The 21,518-nt window shown below is 46.3% G+C and overlaps 10 protein-coding genes and 1 non-coding gene across 11 annotated transcripts; 5 read left to right on the forward strand and 6 right to left on the reverse strand.

Annotated features, from left to right (window-relative positions):
* The first annotated feature begins 13 nt into the window (after positions 1-13).
* J056_004881 lies at positions 14-102 on the forward strand. Its single transcript has one exon. It is a non-coding gene; the product is annotated as a tRNA-Pro (tRNA).
* Positions 103-140: 38 nt separating this feature from the next.
* On the forward strand, positions 141-1,429 carry J056_000698 (Protein phosphatase 2C-like protein 4; the record flags this gene model as incomplete). Its single annotated transcript, XM_009270326.1, has 4 exons — positions 141-195; positions 248-517; positions 579-679; positions 728-1,429. 4 exons carry the CDS (start codon positions 141-143, stop codon positions 1,427-1,429), a joined length of 1,128 nt encoding a protein of 375 aa, XP_009268601.1.
* Positions 1,430-1,561: 132 nt separating this feature from the next.
* On the reverse strand, positions 1,562-4,140 carry J056_000699 (ATPase family 2 protein; the record flags this gene model as incomplete). The annotated part of the gene is made up of 7 exons (XM_009270327.1): positions 1,562-1,753; positions 1,800-1,905; positions 1,974-2,014; positions 2,096-2,161; positions 2,222-2,302; positions 2,361-2,450; positions 2,503-4,140. 7 exons carry the CDS (start codon positions 4,138-4,140, stop codon positions 1,562-1,564), a joined length of 2,214 nt encoding a protein of 737 aa, XP_009268602.1.
* A 202-nt stretch (positions 4,141-4,342) lies between these two features.
* On the forward strand, positions 4,343-4,798 carry J056_000700 (uncharacterized protein; the record flags this gene model as incomplete). The annotated part of the gene is made up of 5 exons (XM_009270328.1): positions 4,343-4,360; positions 4,407-4,454; positions 4,506-4,550; positions 4,596-4,664; positions 4,715-4,798. The coding sequence occupies 5 exons, from the start codon at positions 4,343-4,345 to the stop codon at positions 4,796-4,798; spliced, it is 264 nt and encodes an 87-aa protein (XP_009268603.1).
* Positions 4,799-4,948: 150 nt separating this feature from the next.
* J056_000701 (40S ribosomal protein S11) lies at positions 4,949-8,167 on the reverse strand (the record flags this gene model as incomplete). Its single annotated transcript, XM_009270329.1, has 5 exons — positions 4,949-5,377; positions 5,426-5,488; positions 5,743-6,709; positions 6,767-8,064; positions 8,111-8,167. 5 exons carry the CDS (start codon positions 8,165-8,167, stop codon positions 4,949-4,951), a joined length of 2,814 nt encoding a protein of 937 aa, XP_009268604.1.
* A 450-nt stretch (positions 8,168-8,617) lies between these two features.
* Positions 8,618-10,543, forward strand: J056_000702 (uncharacterized protein; the record flags this gene model as incomplete). The annotated part of the gene is made up of 2 exons (XM_009270330.1): positions 8,618-9,280; positions 9,335-10,543. 2 exons carry the CDS (start codon positions 8,618-8,620, stop codon positions 10,541-10,543), a joined length of 1,872 nt encoding a protein of 623 aa, XP_009268605.1.
* Positions 10,544-10,831: 288 nt separating this feature from the next.
* On the reverse strand, positions 10,832-12,420 carry J056_000703 (uncharacterized protein; the record flags this gene model as incomplete). Its single annotated transcript, XM_009270331.1, has 2 exons — positions 10,832-12,076; positions 12,124-12,420. 2 exons carry the CDS (start codon positions 12,418-12,420, stop codon positions 10,832-10,834), a joined length of 1,542 nt encoding a protein of 513 aa, XP_009268606.1.
* A 178-nt stretch (positions 12,421-12,598) lies between these two features.
* On the forward strand, positions 12,599-14,499 carry J056_000704 (Peptidyl-prolyl cis-trans isomerase-like 2; the record flags this gene model as incomplete). The annotated part of the gene is made up of 4 exons (XM_009270332.1): positions 12,599-13,031; positions 13,077-14,058; positions 14,118-14,246; positions 14,295-14,499. The coding sequence occupies 4 exons, from the start codon at positions 12,599-12,601 to the stop codon at positions 14,497-14,499; spliced, it is 1,749 nt and encodes a 582-aa protein (XP_009268607.1).
* A 1,133-nt stretch (positions 14,500-15,632) lies between these two features.
* J056_000705 (uncharacterized protein) lies at positions 15,633-16,673 on the reverse strand (the record flags this gene model as incomplete). Its single annotated transcript, XM_009270333.1, has 2 exons — positions 15,633-15,970; positions 16,028-16,673. 2 exons carry the CDS (start codon positions 16,671-16,673, stop codon positions 15,633-15,635), a joined length of 984 nt encoding a protein of 327 aa, XP_009268608.1.
* A 1,196-nt stretch (positions 16,674-17,869) lies between these two features.
* On the reverse strand, positions 17,870-20,780 carry J056_000706 (uncharacterized protein; the record flags this gene model as incomplete). Its single annotated transcript, XM_009270334.1, has 8 exons — positions 17,870-18,144; positions 18,313-18,624; positions 18,678-18,955; positions 19,003-19,043; positions 19,090-19,130; positions 19,601-19,634; positions 19,685-19,837; positions 20,406-20,780. 8 exons carry the CDS (start codon positions 20,778-20,780, stop codon positions 17,870-17,872), a joined length of 1,509 nt encoding a protein of 502 aa, XP_009268609.1.
* A 333-nt stretch (positions 20,781-21,113) lies between these two features.
* Positions 21,114-21,503, reverse strand: J056_000707 (uncharacterized protein; the record flags this gene model as incomplete). The annotated part of the gene is made up of 1 exon (XM_009270335.1): positions 21,114-21,503. One exon carries the CDS (start codon positions 21,501-21,503, stop codon positions 21,114-21,116), a length of 390 nt encoding a protein of 129 aa, XP_009268610.1.
* Positions 21,504-21,518: the final 15 nt, after the last annotated feature.

The following is a 21,518-nucleotide window of genomic DNA, read 5'->3' on the forward strand; positions in this document are numbered from 1 at the left end:
AATTAACTCAGTTGGCGAAGTAGTGTAATGGAATTAGCACGTATTGTTCGGGTGAGGAGCGTCTGCATCAATATAGTCTGGGTTCAATTCCCAGCTTCGCCCCTAAATAATCATTTTTACGACAACCTCACCTCTCACACATGTACGTCAATGTACGCCGACTATCAAATGCCTACAAATTTCGCAACTCGCTTGGTGTGTGGTGGTGTTATTTAGGCGGCTGAGCTGAGTAATTAAACCCAAACAGGCACGGGCTCTTTCGCAGTCGAGCCACCTAAAGCGGTAGGTATGGCCATGAGCAGAGGTCAGCGGCTATATCAAGAGGACAGCGTGTCTGCCAAAGTGCTCAACCTGCCCATCACTCCCCACACACTTGACTCTCAATGCGCCTACTTCGGCATATTCGACGGACACGGTGGTGATTACGTTTCCCGCTATCTCCGCGATAGTCTGCCAGGAGTCATTGAAAGAATAACCACGCGTGACTGGAACCTTATCGACTATTTCAGAGTCTACGGTAGGCGTTGGCGTTGGCGGTTAACGTGGTCTATCACTCACAACGTCACGACGTCATCCAGGCAACTATTTCCCTCAAGAGGAATTGGACGCAGAGAGTGCTACGAGAGATTCTCACTCTCATCTTAGTCTCCACGATAGACTCAAACTGGCTTTTTTGAAGGTGGGCATGGTGTTGCGATCCAAGACACCGCTCACACACTCCTCACAGGCAGACAAGAGGACAATCACCGATGCGCAGAACCGCGGCTACCTGTGCGGATCGACTGCCTCAGTTTTGTTGCTGCACAGTCTCGATGATCCACCCTCGCCGTACGCATTCAGTCGTCGTCTGCAGCTCACAACGGCGCACTGCGGCGACACGTGCGTGGTGCTCGTGAAAGCGCACGCTGGCAAAGCCCACCGCCTCACGCTCGACGACCATGCCGACAACGTCGGTGAGATGGAGCGATTGAAATCCTTCCACGGCGCACTCGTGCAGGACTCTTACGGCGAATCCCTTTTTCTTGGCCAGCTCGCCAACACGCGCAGTATCGGCGATGCCAAATATAAAAGCTGGGGCGTCACGCCCGAGCCCCATACCCAGAGTGTGGAGGTAGATGGAGATGCTTATAGCATGGCTATCCTTCTCAGTGATGGTGTCACTGGCGTCGTTGGTGTGCAGGAGGCGGCTGATGTCGCTTCGAGCAAGTTTGGCCAGTCTTTGCAGTTCGGTAGAGCCGCTCAGGCAGCCGCGCAGGCTGTCGTCGATTTCGCTATCGATGTTGGCGCTGATGATAACTGCTCCGCTGTCGTTGTTCCGCTTCCAGGTTTCGCTAATGCTGGTAAAGGTAGAGATAGGACCCGCGATTTGCGCGATTATCGATTGCAGGTTGCCAACGACCCTAGCAACGTCAGACAGAAGAGGCAGTGATGGGGTGGGGTGGTGGTGGGTCTGAGCCTGCTGCTATGAGCAATGCTATGCCTTCCACGCTAATATAACGACGATGTAATTATTCTATGTATTCTATCCATTATACCACCTCCTTCCTTTCCAACTACACGCTCATCCACCCCGACTGTCGCGCCACGTCTCGTATGCTGTGAGCATCTCTTGCGTGATGCGCCGACGCACGTTCCAGCAAGCCTGCACAAAGTGCTCCTTGCGTACATAAGCAGCGTGGAGATCCTGCTGCATTGCGCGCATCGCTGCATCTTGACAGACGCTGACTATCTCAGCACCACTGCATCCCTGTGTCTGTATGGGGTGTTAGAATACCCCACTCAACGAGACAACCACCAACCATAACAGCCAACTCGTCAACATTCACACCCTCTTCCACTGCCATCTTGCTCAGTCGTATACTGAACAGCTCCCTGCGCGCTTCCAGCTCAGGTGGGCCGACGTAGCTGTGATTGTTTTTGTTAGTCTTTTGCTCGCAGAGGAGGGAGGAGAAAGGTGAGTGGATGCTACTCACATAATACGGTCAAGCCTTCCTGGACGCATGAGGGCGGAATCCTGTCGAGCAAATGAGTGAGTGAGCAAGTAAACAAACAAGTTGTTTATGCGTGCGCAATGCAATCACTCCGTCAGACTTACGATGACTTGTGGTTTATTCGTAGCAGCTAGAACAGTGACACCATTGAGTTCCTCTATGCCGTCCATCTGGTCATTGCGCGCGTCAGTCGGGTGTCTAAAGCTGACTACAATGTGCTATAAACCCACCTCATTGAGCATGCTTGCTACCATGCCCGACGTTGTAGATGTGTTGTCATCACGCGCAGCTGCAATGCTGTCCATTTCATCCTGTCAGTGAGTGGTTGAGATGTGTAAGAGGTGAGAGAATGGAGTTAAAGTGACGCACAAAAAAGATTATTGACGGCGCGGCTGCGCGGGCTTTGGCAAAAATATCACGAATAGCTTTCTCAGACCCGCCAACGAATTTGTCAAGCAGCTGTGTAGTATTAGCCATACCGACAACACCTCCACACGCATGTCATACTCACCTCTGGTCCCTTAACAGCGAGAAAATTGATTCCGCTTTCCCCCGCGAGAGCCTTTGCAGCGAGAGTTTTACTACACCCCGGTGGACCGTAGAGCAGCACGCCTCTGGGCGGTGTGAGGCCGAGGCGAGAGAAAGTATTTGCGTGGCTGAGTGGCCACATGACACTCTGCGTCAGCTGCTTCTTGACCTCTTCCTGTCCTGCTATATCACCGAAGCGAATCTCGGGGATGGTGAGCTGCACGGATCGCAGAGCGGACGGGCGGATATGAGGAAGGCTATCGAGGAGATCCGTGTGTGTGAGATACGCCGATTGCTTACCTAAGATAGCACGCTTGATTGCAGTAGTAGATGCAGCGCGCACGAGAGATGCGAGATCCGCTCCAACAAATCCATGCGTCTTGCTTGCGACCGAGCGCAGATGCGTGTCGGAGGTTTGTGTGGGCATGTGTGCGAGCAGGTTGTGCAGAATCTCTAATCGCTGCGTCGAGTCAGGGATTCCCACTTCTATCTCCCGGTCGAGTCTACCGGGTCTGCGCAGCGCATCGTCGAGCGCATTCGGCCTGTTGGTAGTGCCTATCAGGAACACCTTGGCGTGGGCGGCGTCATTGCTTTTATTCATCCCGTCTAGCTCTGTCAGGAGAGTCGCTACTACCCGCTTCTCCACCTCGCCCGTGCTGCCGTCGCCATCGCGCGATGGACACAGCGTGTCGAGCTCGTCTATCACTACTATCACGCCCGCCTCATCAAGCGAACGCGCGTGTTGAAATACACGCCGCAAATTGTCCTCTGTCTCGCCGTGGTACGCGGATGACAGCTCAGGCCCGTTGACTAGTAAAATCGGCAGCTGCAGAAGCGTCGCGGCAGATCGAGCGAGCAGCGTCTTACCGGTTCCTGGAGGGCCGTGGAGGAGGAGACCTTTGGGCGGAGAGATTGCAAATTGGTTGAAAAGGTCTGGGTGCTTGAGGGGGAGACCTATGAGGTCAGATATCTCGCCAATTTGGCGTGATAGACCGCCTATAACAGGAGGATCCGAGGAAGGACGAATCAAAGTTGCTTGTGATGTAACCGCTTCACGTTTGTCGGATTGGGTGGACAAATTGATGGCGGTTGTCGGGGTGACTTGATAGACAGCGTGTGTGTCATCGAGGGAGAGGTGTTGGAGAGATAGAGAAGGGCTTATATCTTGTATGGTTAGGTGATTGAGCTTGGATTTGAAGTGGAGTGACACCACCAAACCGGATTTAACGAATTGGAGCTGAGTAACGTAATCACGCACGAGAGCGCTGAGAAGACGCGTCTGTCTATCGTCGAGAGGGAGATTAGTGAGGATAGAGAGTGAATCGATTTCGATGAAATTTAGATGGCTGAGATCGGGGGAGAAGGAGGCATCGACGGTGCCATCTACGCTGCCATTAACACTCCCGGACAACTGGTTAAACAGAGGAAAATGAACACCAATTTGATCCGATTCGATAGATGTATTCCCGGGCCAAGCGGTACCTATCACGAAGCGATCACCGGCGGAAACTCGGACAAGTTGGGAGATGGATAGGCGAGAGTCGCGGAGAATACTATTGTGTAGATAGACACGCTTGAGGTGTTTGGTGGTTGGAGGAGTACCGAGGTTTACAAGGATCATGGGAGTGGGGGAGAGAGAGTATGGAAATACAGAAATAATAAATAAGGTATAAACATAATAATAGTTATACATATTTATCGATTATGTCACAATTGATTCATTTCGTTCGTAGATATCGTCATCGGGTCACGTGAAACCTCGGCGGAACCATAAATTAAGCGATGTATTCCGACTCGACATTCCTTGTAGAAACACAATCAAAATGAGCCACAATTTGGAAGTGAGTTGGATGTTTGCGGGTGGATACACGCTTACAGGGTTCATAGCACAACAACCACAACATTCTCGCTGAAGCTGACCAACTCGCAAAGGGAGTGGGTTCCAATGGGTTATGCAGCCACAGCCACCCACTAACACCCTTATAGCCACGCTTTGACAACAATTCACTCACTCAACTTGAATCACTCGCTGTATGTTGTAATCAGTCACTCTTCTCACGCTAACAATCAAATTAGAACGAAAGAGCTAATTTAGTGCACATGCACAGGAAGCTTGATGAGAATACTGAAGAGGATGTCACTAGCGTGGGTTTCCTTGTTTTGCCCTTTCAATCCCACTCAAACTGATCAAACAGGTCCACCTCTACGGTCAACGCGCTCGTGGTTTATCAATTGGGCACGAATATATCCACCGTCAATCCATCTCAAATGATAACTAACTTTATGTAATCACCACTGTATATTTAACCCAGCGATGAATATTTTCACCTTTTATAAGAAAATCTTCATTTAAAGTTGTCAAACATTGTTAAGGTTATCAAAATCTGTCAATATACGCACTACAATAATAACAGTTTATTTAACCTTGCTTAGAACTTTGCGAAAGCCTTAGCAGCAGCCTTGTTCTTGATGACACGGAGGACGTTGAATCTAACAGTCTTTGAGAGTGGACGGCATTGGCCAACGACGACCGAGTCACCTGCTTCAATACGGAATGCAGGTGATGCGTGCACTGGGAGGTTCTTGTGACGCTTCTCGTATCTGTTGTACTTTGGTACGTAGTGGAGGTATTCTCTTCTAATGACAATAGTACGTGTCATCTTGGTAGAGACAACCTTTCCAGTCAAGATACGTCCTCTGATTGAAACTTCACCGGTCCATGGGCACTTCTTGTCGATGTAAGTTCCAGTGATAGCATCTTGAGGCGTCTTGAAGCCTAAGCCGACGTCCTTGTACCAACGACGGTCCTTGGTAACCTTCTTGTTACCGCGGGTCTTTGAGTTTTGGAAGATAGGTTGCTGTATCCCATGTCAGCTGCGTTTCCTCATCCCCTATTCCTCTCCTACCTTTGGGAAAGTCTTGAGATTTTGTGCCTCCATCACGCCTATCAACTCTTTGCGACTTAGCGACTGCCTGAGAAGAAGAAACGATGGTCAGCACTCAGATTTTACGCTCACAATCAAAAATTCAATTCGACTTTATTTCTCAATATTTCTTTTTTCTCGTTGCTGCTCGTTACAATTATTCTTTTATTTCTTCTTCTTTCCTCTTTTATTCGCCTTGATTGCTTGCCTTTCTAATCATTCACCCAAACGCTATTCGAGCACGCAACTAAATGATTGAACGCATCATCTCGTCTAGCTACGTTTGTTAGTCTCATCACCTTGATTTCTTCCCCTTCTTCCCAGCTCACTTCAAGTCCACTCGACACCTCCACACCCACTCTTAGACTGCTGTGCTTGCTAATCCCAACCAGCGCATCCAGCCCTACCACCACATTCGGTCCCTTGAATGGTTTGAATGTTAGCTCACTTGAGCTGAGTACGAGTGTACCTGGTGAGCTCTTTAGTATCCCAAAGTGACTCGATTTCAGCGGTAGATAGGCTAAGCGTGAAGGTTCCAATCCAATGCTGCGTTTTGTTGTCATCACAGAGCTATTATCTTCATCGTTTTCATTATCGTTGCCCGTCAGTAATCGTGTTGTGCGCTCCGAATCACCATCGTTGCGACTAGCCCAGACTTCTCTAGCTTGACGCACAAACACACCTTTGTCGCCATTCACGACTTGGCTCAGCATGTCTGTACCACGCTCCGCTGCTTTTCCACCTTGCTTGAGGGACGATGCTAAACGAGACCATTTGCTGCCCTTCTTTGGACTCTTCACCTGAGCATCTGCGTTTGCATCTGCATCTACATCGCTATCACCATCCCCTGATGCAGCAGTATTGTTCTCTTTGTCGTCGCCTTTGTCACTTTCTTGGGTGATGCTCAGATCAGCTGTGCTCTTCTTCGCCTTCTCCTTCTCCTTCTCCGCCTTGTCTTTCTTACTGTTGCTCTTGGCGAATGGATCGACGAGAACAGGTAGAGGCTCATTTCTGCGTACTCGCTCACGCATCACGCTCAATGCATACTGTGCATCTGTTGGCACTTCGGGTATGTTCCACGCCATGCGTCTGTAGCGAGGGTAGTGAATCGTAATGGGTATACCGACGAGAACGAGCAATCCAAGTCCTGCCAATGCGCCTCTAACCAATGCTGCGTGTGATATAAACTGCAATCCAACGATTGCGGGTAATAGAGCTCTCAAGACAAAGTTGCGACTAGCTTTTGGGTTTCTCCAGAGGTATAAACTGTGAGTGACATGTGAGTTTATCTTTCGTCACATGCTTCAGATCAACTACACTCACTTTTTCATCTTTTCCACAAAATCGGCTAGGTCTCCAGTCACTAATTGAATTTCACGTCCGTGGGACTGCGTGATAGCTTTGTAGGCTTCTTTCATATTTTTCTCGCGCTTGCCTGGAGCGTTTGTACCTTCTGCGCTCAGACCGTACTCTTCCTCGAGTTCGACTATCTCTCGCGCGCGCTCGTGTTCATCCTTTCGACTGGCCAGCTGGGAGGAGGAGGTTGGGGGAAAGATTCTCCTCGCCACGAGCGCAATCAGCGCACCGCCGAGCGCAACATTCAGCAGCATATCGGACATGACGAGGATGAGGTACACAACCAACACTGCAAATGTCACAGCACGGTTCTTCCACATAACTACATCACCAAAGCATTTCATACCTTCCGCGACAGCGTTACCGGAGAGATTGACATACAGACGCTCGACATTCGACACAAGCTTGGCGTATCTGAACTTTTGGTGTGGGTTCTGATCCAGCTCGACCGGAAGGTATTGCTCAGCCTTGAAGAGAAACCAGGCTAGGCCGTAGGCGAGGTAGTCTACGCGTTGCTGTGGGTTTTTTTCATCTTCATTTTCGTCTGCGTCCGTGTCTTGGTTTTGGTCTTGGTCTTTCTCTTTCTCTTTCTGTGTGTCCTCCTTCTCACCCTGCACATCAACCAAGTTGGTGGTGCTGTGCGAGTAGACATCTGCGCTGGACCACGCACCCTCCTCGTGGTCAGCACCGTCGCGCGTCTCGTGGTTAATATCATCCACAAACCCGTCATTCGCTGCCTTGTCCTCGTACTGCTTCCTCTCAACTTCCACATCTGCTTCTTCCTTACGCTTTGCTGCTGCTAATGTCCTCTCCTTGAGCAGCTGTGCTTCAGTCTTGTACGCGTAGTCACTCAACTTGGGTGCGTCCGTGTACGATTTGTACGCCTCGCTCGAGCTGTATGCCGCTGAGACGGAGCTGATATGTCTGCCGAAGAAGGTGAGGTAGTTAGCGATAAAGTAGTCATCGATGTTTTTATCGGCTGTTTGCGTCATCGAGGGTGATGTTGTGGATGCCGTGGATGTCGCTGGTGCTGGTGCGTTGGACTGTCTAGCGGCGACATTTTGGTGGAGACGGGGAGCAGATTGCTTAGATGCTACGGAGTGCACGGACTTTCCACCGCTCTCAGCCTTGTCTTGTGATGATGATGCCGTTTTCGATGGAGGCGCTACGTACGAGCCTGGGGCTTGGGTGGATGAGCTCATAGAAGCTTCATAATTGCTATCTCCGTCGTATTCCTGCTTTGAGAGCTGCAAAGCTGTTTGGAGCTGTGGATGGTGAGATTTGGAGATATGGGGAGCCAGCAAAGCATACATCGTCGTCTTGCTGTTGTAGAGAGTCTCTTGAGGGCAATGGAGGCTTATCTGACATGGCAGTTTGTAAGAAACGAATGAAAGAGATGTGCAGATACAGCAGCGATACACGACCCACACAACTCGTTGTTACCAAATAAATGATAAAAATGATATATTTTATTATTTATAGAAATCCTCCACAAAACACAAAAAAACCCTTTATCCCCGACAATCACTGCTTGTGCGTTCTTTGTATCGCATGGAGGTGGAAAGTACGCAAAATAAAAATACAAGCGAATTTTACGCACAGAATGCACAGAAGAAGCCAAGTAGATCTTCGAAGGCTTGCTTGGAGTGCAGATCAATGAAATCTCGTTGTAACGGTGACGGTGTCCATTCATGCGAGCGGTGCACGAAACGAGGCGTGAATTGCGTCTATGAGCAGACAGTGAGGAGAAGAGGCAAAGATAAGAGGCCGAGGGTTGTAACAAAGCGTTTGAAATCCGAGTCATGTGATTTTGAACCAATGACCAACAAGCGTTTGAGGCACACGCACAGCCATTCATCCGATAGCGTGGATGGCAACACGGCCGACAACGCCGACGTATCCCACAATGCCGATAACTCTTTCCAGCATTTGACTCACTCTCCTCAACCAATTAGCGGATCAATTGGCGCACCTCCACAACCTCCACCTCCCCCACGTTATAATCACAGTGCTGCACCTGAAGTTATCAATGGAACCTCCTTTATTCCATCGCAAACACAGATTTCACCTCACTCAGCTCATTCTCCTCTCTCTCCTCACTCTCCCATCCTAATTACTCCGAATATGAACTACCAACGAGAAAGCTTTTGGGATATCTTGATTACGGATAGGTGCACCACTCACAACCTCAAAGACAGAGCCAAGGCCACAAAACTCATTTCCAGCGACTTGTGGTTCACATTTTCACGCTGTGATTTCATAACCACTCTCTTTAATATGCACAAGTTCTTCGATAACCTGAGCTGCTCAAGTAAACGATACAACGCCGAGCCTTCCCTCATTCAAGCTCTTCTCGCTATCAGCCATACCTTACAAGGTCAATTCCAACTGGCTTACCTCATGGCTGACCGTGCACACTCCTCACTTCGCACTGCAATGATGACTGGCAGGTTCACCGTAGGCATAGCTCAAAGTGCAATCGTGCGTTTACTTATCCCTTTGTCCCCTGTCTCACCTGTCTCATCTTCCCATTAGGTACTCCAATATTACGAATCATTCCCACTCGGAACTTTCAACATTAAGAGGGTCGCTGCACCCCTATATGCCGCAGACGCTGTCATAAAGAACCTTGCTCTCACCTGCTTGGACGCAGATAAAGTTTCTCATGTGTTCGATGATGACGCTATACCAATTAGTACCTCAGACCCTCAATTTTCGGGTCAAGATCTAAATTTAGCTCCAAGCAAGTCACATCATCACCCTTCTTGTCCCTGTGAGTCATGGTCCATACCCGCTCACATGACACGCAAAGAGGAATCTGTCCGCTTCAGGCACATACCCAAGTTCTCCATCGATGATACTCAAGTTCCTGACTCAGATATTCAACAAGAGGAAATCAGGAGGGTGGTCTGGGGTACTGCCAACAATGGTTGGTATTTACAGATGCTCGATCCACATGCAGTTTCTACATTGCATACATCCCAAGCGTCCAACTATGGTGTATTTTATACTGCCGAATCTTTCATTCTCTCAATACCTGACGATGGAATGAAGAGTTGGTCGAGGTACACGTTGTGGGCCTTTTTGGATAGATTAAAACTGTTATGCCATGCAGCTACAAGATTATCACGTAGCCTTCCTCCATTCGAGTTGCACATGCGAGCTAGCAAGATATGCAGTGAGGTTGAAAAGATTGAAAGTGATTTAAATGCACTACACAGTTGTCATAGAGGTGTTCACGGTTGGCATGTCAGCAATGTTGCATTCATTACTCGACTGATTCTCACTGCTAAAACTCGTCAGTTCACTAATGCTAATGTTACCAATTTGCAGAAAAATGCTTCTGTTCCATCTGCTTATTACACGCGCCAACGTGCTCGTGAATGGTTGGATGCACATTCGTTGATTTGGGATAATGTCATCAATAAGCATTCAATTAAGAGACAGCCAATGATCTTCGTTGCTTTGGTTTGCCAAGCTCTCCGCTGTCTAGATTTGTTAGCCCTCGACTCAGCTTTCACAAGGGCAATATATGTTGCAAGAAGTTTGCTCAAAGGGATTGATGAGATGATATCAATTTACCCCATCAAAGAGTCGGCAGACATTAATAGAATATTGCTCAAAGTTCACATGAATTGTGATGAATTGGAGACCCGCACTAACGTAGCGCCATACCATACTGCAGATAACCACGCTGCGGAGCTCTTACTAGAAAATCTCAAGAAGATTAAGAGTGAACCGTAGTGATTAGTTAGATATATAACCATCTCACAAAATCTCATTAATTCACGGGCTTTTCTTTTTCAAATTTACGAGACATGAACAAGACAAAAAGGAAAAAGAAAAAAAAAAAATCAAATTAGCTGCATTTGACACACACGGATTACGGAAGCAGTCAAGTTTCACTAATTCATTCTTCTAGACAAATTGATATCTTTGTATGTACTGAATAAACAATATATTAGAATCTTTGATAGTGTGAAAGAAATTTTCCGCGATTGATGCTACAACTGAGTAGAGATGACTAGAGAATCAAGTGGTGACTTGCATATTCCCGACGCCGTTTGTTACATTTGCAACACTGTCAACGTGTGAGTGCTCGCTGTTGGTGTTATTGGTGTTGCTATTGCTATTGCTGTTGCTGTTACTATCGCCGGAGTGAAGGTATTGCTGCTGTTGCTGAAATTGACGCTTCTGCTGCCCAGCTCTGACACCACCTCTTCTGACGAAATCACGCATCCGACGCACCTCCTCCTCGACTCTATCGAGTACTACGCCGCAGAATGCCTCACCATCCCTTAACAAATCGCCATCAGCAGCAGGAGGAGCGGCGAAAGCAGCTTCTAGAGAACGTGTAGTAGATTCTTGAAGAGATGCGAACAGCTTTGCAGTTGATCTCCGCAAAGCTGATGATGCGGGTGGAGGAAGCATTTCGTTATCGTAGATATCATCGTCGATCATATTATCATCGTCATCTTCATCATTCTCGTCATCATCGTCACTATCATCCATCGGCTCTGCATCTGAAACCCACACCCACTTTCCACCCTCGGCCATCACCCACTCACGGTCTTCGTCAACACCGCATTCTGGATCAAATTGCGTTGGTTTCCACGCTTCTTCAACCTCCCACCTTTGCCAATCGCTGGGTGGACCAACGTCTGCACCCAATCCGAGAACCTCAACGAGCCCCAAACCATCGCGGTCTTTGCCCCACAGCTTATTGTCGATCTCGAGTCTGGAGAGGTGAGGGAAGAGGGGTAAAAAGTGCATGAAATAAGCCCTAAATGGCATGGATGTTGTGTCATCAGCGCCGTCTAAAGTGGGCGGAATGCGAGGATTTCTACTAGGCGGAAATGATCCATTGAGAATGAGAGTGTGTAAGTTACGCGAAGGATGAATAAGATGAAAGAGACCGTGGGGGGAAGTCCACATGACGTTGCGCAGTTCAAGAAAGCGGATTTCAGAGAGAGAAGTGTTACGATCAGCGAGGAAAGAGTGATTGCTGGTAGAGTGAGTGTCTGTCAAGTTAACGTTAACCAAACGCAAGCTTTGTAGCGAGGTGTTTCGTCGTAAAACAAGTGTCAAAGCGTCTGACGATATCGACGGAAGGTTTGAAAGGTTGAGTGATGTGAGGAGAGTGAGACTGTCGCTCTTAGGCGGCAAGAGGCTACTCAAATTGAATCGCCAGCTGAGTCCGTTTAGTGAGAGGTGTGTTAGCGAATTTGGTAGATTTGCGAATAAACTAGGTGGTAGGTACACGCTTGGAAGTGATAGCTGGGATTTAAGTGAGTTTAGACAGCATATGCAGACACTCTACTCACATCTAATCCACGCAGTTGCTGCGCTGGTCCTATACATCGACTTATGAGACGTCCTAATCGACCATCGGCTTTAGCGCCTACAGGAGCCTCACCACGCCAGTGCGTCGCTTCTGCCCAATCACCATCGACTTTAAACCACTTCAAGGCCTGGGCTGGCGTCCAATCTTTCTCCAGGTACTCCCCATACGCAACAACAGCGGCTAAAGTGGGAAGATGGAGCGCGCTGGGTGCTGGAGTTGTACGATAGAGACTGGTGTACACGGGCGGCGTCTTCTTTGTTGGGGTCTGCGTCGGCATCGTCTGCCAAAGATTAATTTTGATCTAAGCTGTTTGGTATCGAAGAGTGGCTGCGTGGATTAATAGAAAGCGAGGCTTATAATTTTATAGGGAACAAATCAATTTTACTAGGAGCTATTGAAGGAGCTGTGATTGCTAATAACTTGTAGCTTATCAACCACCACCACTAGCACCAGCAATGGGCAGATCAGAGAAATTGTATGTCACACAGAGCGAGTGGAGTGGAGAGAAGGGCCAGCATCTTAGATCTAAAGGCGCTTTCAATCCAATGCACAACGCAGAAGCAGGATTCAAGCCATTGCCATTCGATTGTTGCGCATTGAGTCTAGCGCCTTTTGAAAATCCAGTGATGATCAAGGAAACTGGCACTGTGTTTGACCTTATAAATATCCTACCTTACATTAGAAAATACCACTCAAATCCAGCTTCCGGGAATCCAACCACTATTAAAGACCTTATCAAGCTTCATTATCATAAGAATGCAACAGGCGACTATTACGATCCTGTGACCTTCAAAACCTTTAACCAGCACACTCATATTGTTGCTATTGCCTCCTCTGGAAACGTTTTCTCTTTCGATGCTATCGATAAGCTCAACATTAAGGCTAAATGTAGGTTTTTGTAATCACACACAACTCTTTCTAACACCGCCGTAGTCTGGGAGGATCTTCTCACTGGCCAGCCATTCACCAAAGCTGATATCGTCACTCTTCAAGACCCTCGCAATCCACCCAATTTGAACGAGTTGGAATTCATTAAGAACAAGAAAATCGTTTCTGATAAGGAAGCTGATGAAGTACTCAATGACCCACTCGGAACTATCAACGTTAATGCAACTGGTGGTGCCAGTGCTCTCCTCAAGAAAATCTCAGATAAGCAAAACGAAGGCAAAGAAACGAGCGACAGTCAGTCAACAGACAATAGCCACTTGGTGAAAGCACCCACGCATTTCCCCAAAACTGGTAACCAACCAGCCAGTGGATCACTCACTGGTGTGAAAGCCTACAACGCTGCGAAACACAGCACAGGCCGCACAGCTGCCTCCTTCACATCCACCATACTAGATCCACAATCACGCAACGAATCAGCCCTGATAGATGAGGATGAGCTTATGTTCGAAGAGGTAGAGAAACTAGCTGGTGCACGCGGGAAAGACAAGGCAAAAGGAAAAGCCTACGTACGCATAGTAACAAACCACGGCTCTCTCAATGTAGAGCTACATTGTGAAAAAGCTCCAAAAACTTGCTATAATTGGCTCATGTTAGCACGCGGTCGCAAATACGACGGTGTGTCATTCCACCGCAATATCCCAGGATTCATGATTCAGGGTGGAGACCCGTCTGGTACAGGACGCGGTGGGGAGTCTTTCTACGGTAACCCATTCGGCGATGAGTATGACCGTAAAGGTGCCTATAAGCATGATGCACGCGGTGTATTTGCAATGGCAAATGCTGGCCCTTCCACAAACACTTCACAATTCTTCATAACATATAGACCTACACCGCATCTCGATGGAAAACACACAGTCTTCGGCCATCTCGTTGGCGGGATGGACACACTGGCCAGTCTCGAATCTATACAGGTCGATAAGGCGACAAGTAGACCTATGCGTACTATTAGAATGGAGGAAATTCAAATGTGGGTCATAACGTCGATTACTTGGTAGAGATTCTCTTCTCACCTCGCACACATTATAGCTTCTCGGATCCGTTCGAAGAATACAAAGCTAATTTGGCGAACCGTATGAAGAGGGAAAGAGGGGATTACGCAGATGAGGAAAGGAAAGCACGCATGAAAGCGAATAAAGAGAAAAACAGGACGACGTGGTGAGTTTAAATGTCTTTCAAAATGCTGATATACTCATCAACCCACAGGTTTGGTACGGATCTTGGTGAAAAGCAAATTAGGTCGCAGCCCGCTACCAAGGAAGATGACAACATGAAGGAGCTGCTAGGTGGTACTGGCGGAGGAGGTGTTGGAAAATACCTCTCTCTCAAACGACCCGCTAATCCTGATGCTGGGGTGCCGCCAAAGAAAAAGAAGGATAGGAGTGGATTCAGTGATTTCAGCTCGTGGTAATGTCTTGTTTTGTGACTTGAATCACATTTGTACGTATAGTATACATATTGAGTGTAATAAAAGTAATTTCAAATATAGATCTTGGTTAATCACTTTCCGCGAAAACGATGTGATGTCAAAATGGAATATGGCGGATAAATTGATTTCTAAATGCTATTCAGTCTGAGCTTATAGTGGAGCTACACCAACCAATCGCTCTCATGACGCACTGCTGCTCTGTCGACTCAACGAGAAGACAAATTTTGTAGCAATCGACCGAGAAGTTAAAGTCATTTATCAATTATGATTATAATTACTACAACACCCGCTATTTATCTCAAACCAATTAAATATCCTGTGTATTGAGATTGATAGCGAATTTTGCTAGTGAACGCAGAAAGGCTATATCCTCTACTAGACCAACTTGTTCAACGCGAGGAATGAAATGGTTGGTATTCCTTGATGGAGTTGCTTGAGATAGGATAGCTCGTTCACATTCGTTGTAGAGTCATTCCTGAGGCAAAAAAAGCTGCTGAATGGTATATTCGCTGTATCTGCTCTCTAGCGATCGTACACATTCAATCACCTCAATGAGACAATAAGACAAGATGAGATCACCGTCAGGCTCTCCTTTCAAACTCCATTTCGTAGCTTGGAGGTCCCTTAATAAGGTCACTTGAAGCCCTTTTTCGATGTGTACAGTCGGAACTGCTGTTAGCGGTATGGTCGTATCTTTATTGTCTTCCTCCTCATTCAGATCGCCTTGATAACGGTTTTCGACATGAACGCATTATCATCTGCGTCAGTAAACTCTATCTTATATTTGGGCTGCGTTTGGTTTCTTCAATATCTAATAACATTCTCACAAACACACACTCACTCGTGGTGTCGAAACTGGCATTGTGCTTATTTTGGTATACTGAAAGCTGCTGGTGATTACTTGCTATGAAATTCCCTCTAGTCCGACGAAAGTGCACTACAAACATACTACAAACCTCGCTTTAGCTCTAAATTTATCATTTCCAATCAAGAAACCAAGTATATTAAGATTTTGAACACATTTTCATGGACGAAGGTTGATTACAAAACAATTAAACAATTGAAGTATCTTGGTTGTGAAGAGCTCACAAGCACAAGCACACAAAATCTAGCACTCAAATCACTGCGTGTGGAAACTGGAAGTCTGGCTTAGTGAAGGCGTCGTCGCGATAGAATTCGAGTTTATATTGGAAGGCTTCTAATTTGCTAATCATAGACTTAGTGAGAACACCTCTTGTTTCCAAGTCAGCCAAGATAGGAGCATATTCGAGCTCTTGACCGTTTTCGAGTTTGTGGGTTTCAAGCGGTGTGTAATTTGGTGCGAATCTGCCTTTGTGCGCTTTGGTATATTCATCTTCTTCTGTTTTATCTTTGCGATTCTTCAACCACACACTGGCGCCCTTATTGTCGTGCATAACTTCTTGAAGGAACGCCTTAGGTTGGTTGCAGTTAACTTTATAATAGATCGAGCAATTAGTCCTTAATCCCTCTCCAAACGCGCCTCACTCACATACGACACTCTTGTATCTCTTGATGTGATGCTGTGTCTCCAAGAGATTCCTGATACGCCTCAAGAGACGATCCATATGCTCGTCATACAGTGCTGTACAGCGTTGGTTGAATTTTGCAGTCACGAGCTTTATTTCGTATTGCTCATTCCATTCGGCCGCTGGCACTTTCCGATCTTCAGCCCAGTTAGCAAACTCGACCTGTAGATCTGTCTTAAGCATATTCTTCATTCGCTCATGAACTTTATTTTCAAGGCGGGTGAGTGTAGTCTTATTGCCTAAATTGGCGCCCTCACTTCTGTGTCTGAAGTTTTTCAACAGGATGGTAACAGACTTGCCCACTGACGAAACGAAAGACTGGATGCCAGTTTTTGAAGACCTGAATGATCCACGAGCACCACCGATACGATCACTGAAGTCGGTAGCGATGCGCTGGAGCTTTGAAGGCTGCATTTCATCTGTTAGAGCGGTTCGACTGGCAGAGCTCATTTGCTCGTCGTTTATCTGGCGCATTAGGACCTCGTCCGCTCTCGCGATCTCTGTTGTTGTCAGTTGATCTGAACTATAAGTCCAACCGGATGGTAGTTCGCTCGGCTGCGGTACCTCAACACCGTCCTTTGGAGATGACTTTGGCTGCGTATTTCTCATGGACTTAGCTCAACAACCGACTTACCAGGAGATGCGCTCCCTACTTATAGCTCAACAATCCTTACAAGTAAATGCGCTTCTTATTTAGCAGCTAGGTTGAATATTTTCCATACGAACGAACTTTTCTCGTATTTTGCGATTTCGAAGAATGCAAGTGGGGATATACAGACAGAACTTTTCATTTGTCGTAATCTTAGGTCTGAAGTCTCCTTGTTCGCCTAATACCCTTTCCATGGACTGAAAATCGGGAATGCGAACATACTTGAAGATGTAGCACGCGACGAAAGCCAAACAAGTATTATAAAGAGATGCATTGATCAAACAAGATGAGATAGAAGTCTATTTAGGTACTAAGTACAATAGTAATATTGAAGACTGCTATTCTATACTCCCACCTTCCCTTAGTCATGCGAAGGAAGCTTTGAACAGTCCACAGGATGCAGAAAATATTCAATTTTACTCAAACAAATTGCAGAGATACCCTATCATCCTCATTTTTGACTTGGACAAGAAATCGCGTTTGTTCTAGTTGAGTGATTATGAAAAAAAGGTCCCTGAAGGAAGGAGGCTCTACTAGCGGTTTCATGAGATATATCTGTTCACTTTCGAACCTGTCTTTGAGCACTATCTTTGAAGATTTGTATATATTTCGGTCGAGCAGCTTCTTCTTGTAAGTGCTGTAATCTTTTGCGAAGGTTAGATTCATAGCTGCATCAAGAAAGTTACGCCCACAGTGGAGACTACTCAGTAACGGCGTGTGTTTCTTGATAAGCATTCGTATGCGATCCCTAAGTAACACGCAGTAAAACTTTGCGAACTTGCTATAAAAGACGAAGGACACGATCTTCAAGCTAGGATGAGCAATCAGCTTTATCTTATGCTACCCTGGCTATTTTAGCAGCGTGATCATGTTATCCAATACCACTCTGTCATGAGCTTTGCGCAAGTTAATGAACAAATCTCGGTACTTCAAGTCTCCTTCTCTGTCGCTACATGATAGCTTGGGAAGGATAAGGAAGTATAGCTTAATGGTATTTAAGTCTACCCTTGTCGTTATCTCTCTCTCCCTCTCCGAAGACATCTGGCTCGATGTATAACTGTATCAAGCCGGTGCTGATTTGCAATGGCTGTGGTGTAACCTCCGCCGTGTTGATTAGTTGTGATTGTTCAGTCCGTCGGGTCTCTTTCCGAGGCTGCTATTGACGCTGCTCTTGAGCTTTTCCAGCTTCGTAGTTTTCATTACGGGTCTTTATCATGCTGTTTCTTTCACTCCCCGCTGTGAGGGTAAATTGAAGATCAATTGAGTCTGTTGACGGCCGTGCTGGTGAGGGAGTTGGGTCTGGTAACCATTTCTCGAAATTTGTCAGAGTTATCTCGACACCTGGTGCTCTGGGATCCAATCCGAACTGAGAACCATTGCTAATTGGAGAGCTTGGGAAAGCGCTTTCGATAGATTCAGGAGCTGTAAACACTTCCATTATTGTTTCAAGTATTATGGAATTAGATGTGGCAAAGCGCGCGATTTGTCACGTTATCTTGACAAGTGAAAATCTTCCTGACGAAGGAAACATATCAACGAAATTCACAGAGTCATTACAAGATTTACTTGAGCAAGTCTTACATAGATTGATTCAATCACGCCTGTAGCGGTATCTTCTAGATGGACGAGGTGTGTCTGCTGAACATCTTGGATCGACGTATGGTGGTGGATCAGGATAGAAGAAATCTTTGCGCCTCCATTCCAGCAGCCAGTGTAGGTATTTTAGGCATTCAATGTCAAATTTACTAGCCCTCTCCATGTCGTCGACGAGATCGATTCTGTCGACGACAGCCAAATTTACAGTCAGCTTGTTGAGCGTATATATCTCATTTGCGCTTCTAGGTAGGGTGTCTTCTACCTTTGGCTCAGGTTTCTTCTTCTTGAAGCTATCAACAAAAACTTGCGCTCTGTCTGTTGGGGTTAATATCAATTTAAGTAAAGCAAATCGTCGGATATCAACTCACAGATTAAAGAGCGTTTAAAGATTCTGTTGCTTTCTTTGCTGAGCGCCAAGTGTACTCTGGCTTGGAGGAAATCGAGTACGTCGCCGGCAAAGTCTTCGAAGTACTTGTTGAATACCATGTGGCGTATAGAGGCCTCTAGATCATCACATCCGTTAACAGCACTACGATTGCGAATTCTATCAGATACAAAGCCAGCTTTGAGGAGAACTTGGGGCGTGATTTCCTGATCGACTTGTTCTCGAACTTCAGCGAGGAAATCTGTGATGATATCCTTGTTCCTGTGGTATCTCAGGTCTAATGGTAACTTATCGCATCCTCCACAAACGCATTCATTGCGAAATGCTTTACAGTGAAGGACCTTGGTAGCTGGTGGGAGGTGAGTATCATAAACAGCAATCCCTATAGTGCCCACATATTGATCGTGGTATAGAGTTGGTCGTGAGTTGTCGTCTGCTGTTTGTTCGTTGAGGTTGAGGAATTGGGGGAACGAACACGGATTCAACCTTGTGAGAGTGTCTTCTTATCATCCTTCAACGCCTATTCGACTGCAAAGAACAAAAGGAATCGCCTCAGTTATTTATGTCATTTCCCGGCGCTGGAATGGGGGCATCATATCTTAGAAATTTTAAAGAAGTGTCAGGAGTATTAGTGTATGTACTAATTAATTGCGGTGTAGAAAAGAAATATATGAGTATGTCTAGTATCGCCTATTATCGTCCTTGAAAGAGCTGATTATTTGGTGTAAGCTTCAAATAAGGTCTTAGTACTCGATATAGCTGAAGTCGAGGGAGAAACACTTCAAGCTATTCTTCGTATAGACCTCCATACACTTGATTCGTTCGACCGTGACAAGAGATGAAAATTCATCGCTATTTTTTTCCCTTGAATACCCCAGTCACTGTCGCAGAATTAGTAGGCCTCACAAACAACACCGCAGACTGACTTAAGCGCTTCACTCTAACGCCATGAATGTGAAAAGCGATAAGACTGCGTACACGCACACGCACATCCACGAAAGCGACTAATTCTGTCTCTACTAATTGCATTTTGCTGAGCTTGATATTTAGGAGTGCTTTGATAGTGAGGAGCTTGAAGCAGATAGTTTTTTGTTTATTTGCAAACATTGCAAAGGCGTACTGTGGCATTTCAATGAGATCGTTCTTGTCTGTGTGATCTCGAGAGGAGCTTGGCAGGGGCTACTAGATGTTCTGGGTGATTCCCCATCGAGAAGCAGCTGCAAGCTGATTTGCGTGCCACTACACAGCGCTCGAAACGCCTGGATTGGCCAAAACAGCTGCTCTCAGACGGCAGAGCTGGTTTTCCATGTAACGAGATGTCGCTTTAGCTTTAACTTTCGTCTCCGACAAACAACTCATGGCATATTTCCAGATACTGTTGGCAAACACATTAAGAAATTGATGTTGGTTAATAACAATAATCGTTCTTGGATCCGCATCATCCGCACCCATTGCAATTCGCGACTTGTGATCTGCAAAGATCTGTGCTTCGGTATATTCCAAGATGCCGACATATGACATAATGGGAAATGTAGATCACTTGGCTTGGCTTATGCATGTGATAGTCACAATCTTAATATATTCACGTAAAATTCAGTCGATTACAAGGTTAATTTGAGGGGTGTGTTAGAGTGTTTCATTTTATGACACAACACATCGAAACACGACTCAGATAAAGTCACGTATACGATGAGTGACGTTCCTGACTCACTTGTCTGTCTTTTGAGCTATCTTTCACTTGCAATAAATGATTTGATGTACGCATCGATTCTGCAACTTGGACCATGTTTGCTGAAGACGATGCAACTGCGCCGTGGGTGAATTGCATATTTGGAACGATCATTGATGTTGAAGGTACTGTTGATACTGACGTTAAAGCTGATGGTGTTGCTGCTTGGTGGAGCACACTGGCGGTATCCCCACCTCTCGACGCTTCTACTGTCGTGCTGCTAGCTGAGAGGTTCTCCAACTTGATATCATAGAGGGTACGCTCAAAGCTGATTTTTGGCTTGATACTCTTCGGACTTAATTTTTTGCGCTTGCTCATAGTCCATTTTGCTAACCTGTCTAAAACAATCTCAAGCATGATGGCGTTAGTGTCACTAGCGTGAATTCCTCAAAATCATCGACAGATGAAAGCATTCCTAGATGCTTGAGCTAGCTCCAAGTTGGCGTCATTCGTGATTTTCCTTTATAAATTATACATGAAAAATTTATACAACAAACAAGAATAAATAGTCTAAAACCATCCCTGCCCTGCAAACTGCTCGATCAATCTGGCTTATTGACTCCTTGTCTTGGGAGCAAACTTGCACTCATCAAGTGATGGCTTAGGGATCCACGTCTCCATTGCGAACTTGCGATACTCTAACGGGGTGTAGTTCTACGCATTCTTCATATACTCAAACCATTAGCCTTTTTAGTTGATATCGATACTTGGCTTGTTAAGCAGTGAGCGTTCCTCTTCAATTTTCCAGCCTGCATTCATCTTTGCGTTGTGCTTTATGTACAAATTCACGATGTCTGAACACTCTGCGCTTTTTACTTTTCCATCATCAACAGAATCAATTACGAGCGGAAAAAGCTTTGGTATGCGCTGCGACAGCGAGTAGTTCGAACCTTCATTAAATGATGGATAGTCATCTACCTCGGCTGCACCCTCTAATGTTCTCCATTTCGCTAGCACAGTCTTACCAGCAGCTTCTATCACCAACAATAATCCAGGCTGGTTTGCTACTCGCATCAGACACTGGCTGTCTTCGTTATGGTTCCAGCAATGCTCATTATGATGTTCTTTGAAATCTGTCATCGCAATTACGCTTTC

This window comes from Wallemia ichthyophaga (genome assembly GCF_000400465.1).
Source record: "Wallemia ichthyophaga EXF-994 unplaced genomic scaffold scaffold11, whole genome shotgun sequence".
In the NCBI taxonomy this organism is placed as follows: Eukaryota; Fungi; Basidiomycota; class Wallemiomycetes; order Wallemiales; family Wallemiaceae; genus Wallemia; species Wallemia ichthyophaga.